Here is a 2,688-nt window from a genome sequence, read left to right as displayed (position 1 = left end):
TTTTTTTTTTTATACCTTTTCTCATATCACACATTCATTCTTGCAAAGATGGCCATTGCTTACCTCTAAAAGCCGTTCCCTCTTTCTCAGGGCAACACCGACACTACTCGATTCTCACTATCCTAATCTCAATCCACCCATTCAAACGCATCCCTAAACCATGATCCAGTCCGCATCCTACTCCGCAAGCACCCTTTGCTGCCGCATTTCCACATCCTTTTCTTCCTTTTCTACTTTCACTTCCTCTCGCTCTTCCATACTTTATTCATTCAACGCAAGTTAAAAACGTCTCAACAAAGCATTTTTTTTTTTAATATTCCATTTTTATGTATAGTACAGTAGTATAGTCAGCTTTTTTTCATTTTTTATTTGTATCTAGTCCTTTTTGTATTTACTGCTTCACCTCCAGCCAACATTCCTTAAAAAGACACTCACTTTTTGATCCTACCCGAATTATCCCTCCAAGTGTTGTCACACAAGAACAATGTCCACTATTGAATCTCCATCCGGATCCACCGACGCTTGGTCGTTGGTCGGATCCTTGCTCGTCGATAAACCCAACCAGACTTCCTATCAGATCTTGGATGTTCTTGGCTATGGTACCTATGGCTGCATCTATCTTGCAAGGACCCTTTCCCGCTCCCCCGATGTCTCTCCAGACTTCAAGGCCATCAAGTGTTTGTCAAAACACGGCCTCACTCCTGCCCAGCTTCTCATCCAACGTCAGGAGATTGATATCCACCTTTCACTCTCCTCTGTTCAAAAGGGTCAACACCCCAACATCGTTGACATGTCTGCTGTCATTGAGACCAAGGACTCTCTTTACTTAGTAATGGAGTATTGTTCTGGTGGTGATCTTTATGACGCCATTACCTCTCAGCATGCTGCCGCTGCTGATTCGGGCATGGGCTTTGTTACCAAACCCAGTGGTCGCTACCTTAATGTCCACTCTGACACCTCTGTTCTTGATGCTATGGAGCAAATCATCTCTGCATTGATCCATGCTCATCGTCATCAGGTCTTCCATCGGGATCTCAAACCTGAAAACATCCTTGTCGCTGGTGATGGTTCCCTCAAGCTGGCTGATTTTGGCCTTGCTACCAGGGATCGCGTCTCATCTGACTTTGGTTGTGGAAGCTCCTTCTACATTGCTCCTGAACAGCAACCCTCATCTTTGCCTGCCTCTGCTGGCGGTCGTCGTCCTTATCTCCCTTCCAAATCTGATGTCTGGTCTTTGGGTATCATCTTTTTGAACTTGCGATTTGGTCGCAACCCCTGGAAGATGTCGCGTGCTAGCGCTGATCCAACGTTTGCAGCCTATGTCCAGAACCCAAAAGTTTTGGACGGTATGTTCCCCGAGTTGTCTGCAAGCGCTCTTCACTTCTTGCACCGCGTGCTCTGTGTCGATCCCAACGAGCGTGCTGATTGTTTCGAAGCCTTGGAGCTCCTTCATCGCATCGACAGCATCGTTCGAAAGGATACTTCCATGGAAGAATGTGATGAGAGCCGAGCGTTCCATGAGTCTTCATCTTCAGTCTTTTCATCGTCGTCTACTTCATCCTCTGATGATGCTTTGTCTTCAAAGTCATCGATGGCCGATTCGCCTATCATGTCATTGAATGGTACTTCTACGTCCACTACCTCCTCCTCATCCTCTTTGCATCATGATGATATTTTCCATATGGAGGATGACTTTGGTGCCAAGAACATGCAGTTGAGATGGTCATTGACTTCTTCTGCAAAGTCATGGTCTGATATGGCTGATGAAGATGAGATGGACTTTTCTCAGCCCATTGAGTTTGAGCAACAGCAACAGCAACAGCAACCAGTTGACTTTCTTTCCCATGTTGGTTTCCCTAAACTTACGGACCTTGTGAGTGCCATGACTGCATCTTCGGCAACTGCCCCTGTTGAGGTCGCATAGGATCTTTTTTATTTTTATTTTATTTTATTTTATTGTTGTTATTTTTCTTTTTCTGTTTTTGTAAACATTTTTGATAATATCATTTGTAGTATCCCCATGTCTTTGTAGCTTTCACCCCATTTTTTTGTACATTAAAAATAAGAAAAAAAAATTTTGGCAAACCCACTACCCAACCCATGCCTCTTTTTTTTTTTTTTTGTGAGAATAATAGTAATAATAATAAAAAAAATAACAATCATTCCTATAAACGTGTGACCTATGTGAGCATTAAAAACATGCACAGTCTTTTATCATAGACAAAGCCATGTATGACTTATAACCTCCCAATGATCCTTTTTGATGGAAATTTATCTGATCCCTGCAAAAAAAAAAAAAAAAAAAAAGGGGGAGGGGATAAGCAAATCTATGGGATGGTCATTCAAGTTTCTAGAAAGGTTTACTTCTGGTGGAGTTAATTTTTTTTTTCTTGGAGTCGAATGCTGTCTATTGTTCAGCTGGGGGGTTTTTTTAAACGGGAGTCATACTCCCCTTTCTTTCCCTCCCTTCTCTCCATATAGTATGTACATACACCCCTGAGCTTCTACTTCCCCACACCAGATACATTCACTTGCATAGGCGTCAATGAGAGGCATGACCTTTTTTTTATTTTTATTTTTATTTTTTTTTATAGGATTGGGATGTGGGGAAGAATGAGGGGTTCAAGAATAAAAAAAAAGACAGATGACTTGAATTCTATTGTTTGGTTCCTCTGCAGCTTTCCGGTA

General features: G+C 42.3%; 1 protein-coding gene across 1 annotated transcript; it reads left to right on the top strand.

The window, feature by feature from the left end:
* BCR41DRAFT_364962 (kinase-like domain-containing protein) lies at positions 1-2,122 on the top strand. The gene has a single exon (XM_022026091.1). It carries the CDS (start codon positions 485-487, stop codon positions 1,922-1,924), a length of 1,440 nt encoding a protein of 479 aa, XP_021875462.1. The 5' UTR covers positions 1-484; the 3' UTR covers positions 1,925-2,122.
* The last annotated feature ends 566 nt before the right edge of the window (positions 2,123-2,688 follow it).

The sequence above is a fragment of the Lobosporangium transversale genome, assembly GCF_002105155.1.
Source record: "Lobosporangium transversale strain NRRL 3116 chromosome Unknown BCR41scaffold_79, whole genome shotgun sequence".
Classification (NCBI taxonomy): Eukaryota; Fungi; Mortierellomycota; class Mortierellomycetes; order Mortierellales; family Mortierellaceae; genus Lobosporangium; species Lobosporangium transversale.
The sequence above is the reverse complement of the archived record's forward strand: the minus strand, read 5'-3'. Positions and strand labels throughout refer to the sequence as shown.

Bases quoted from the DNA above. Each gene is read 5' to 3' on its own strand.
- BCR41DRAFT_364962 (XM_022026091.1), top strand. From the start codon at position 485: ATGTCCACTATTGAATCTCCATCCGGATCCACCGACGCTTGGTCGTTG.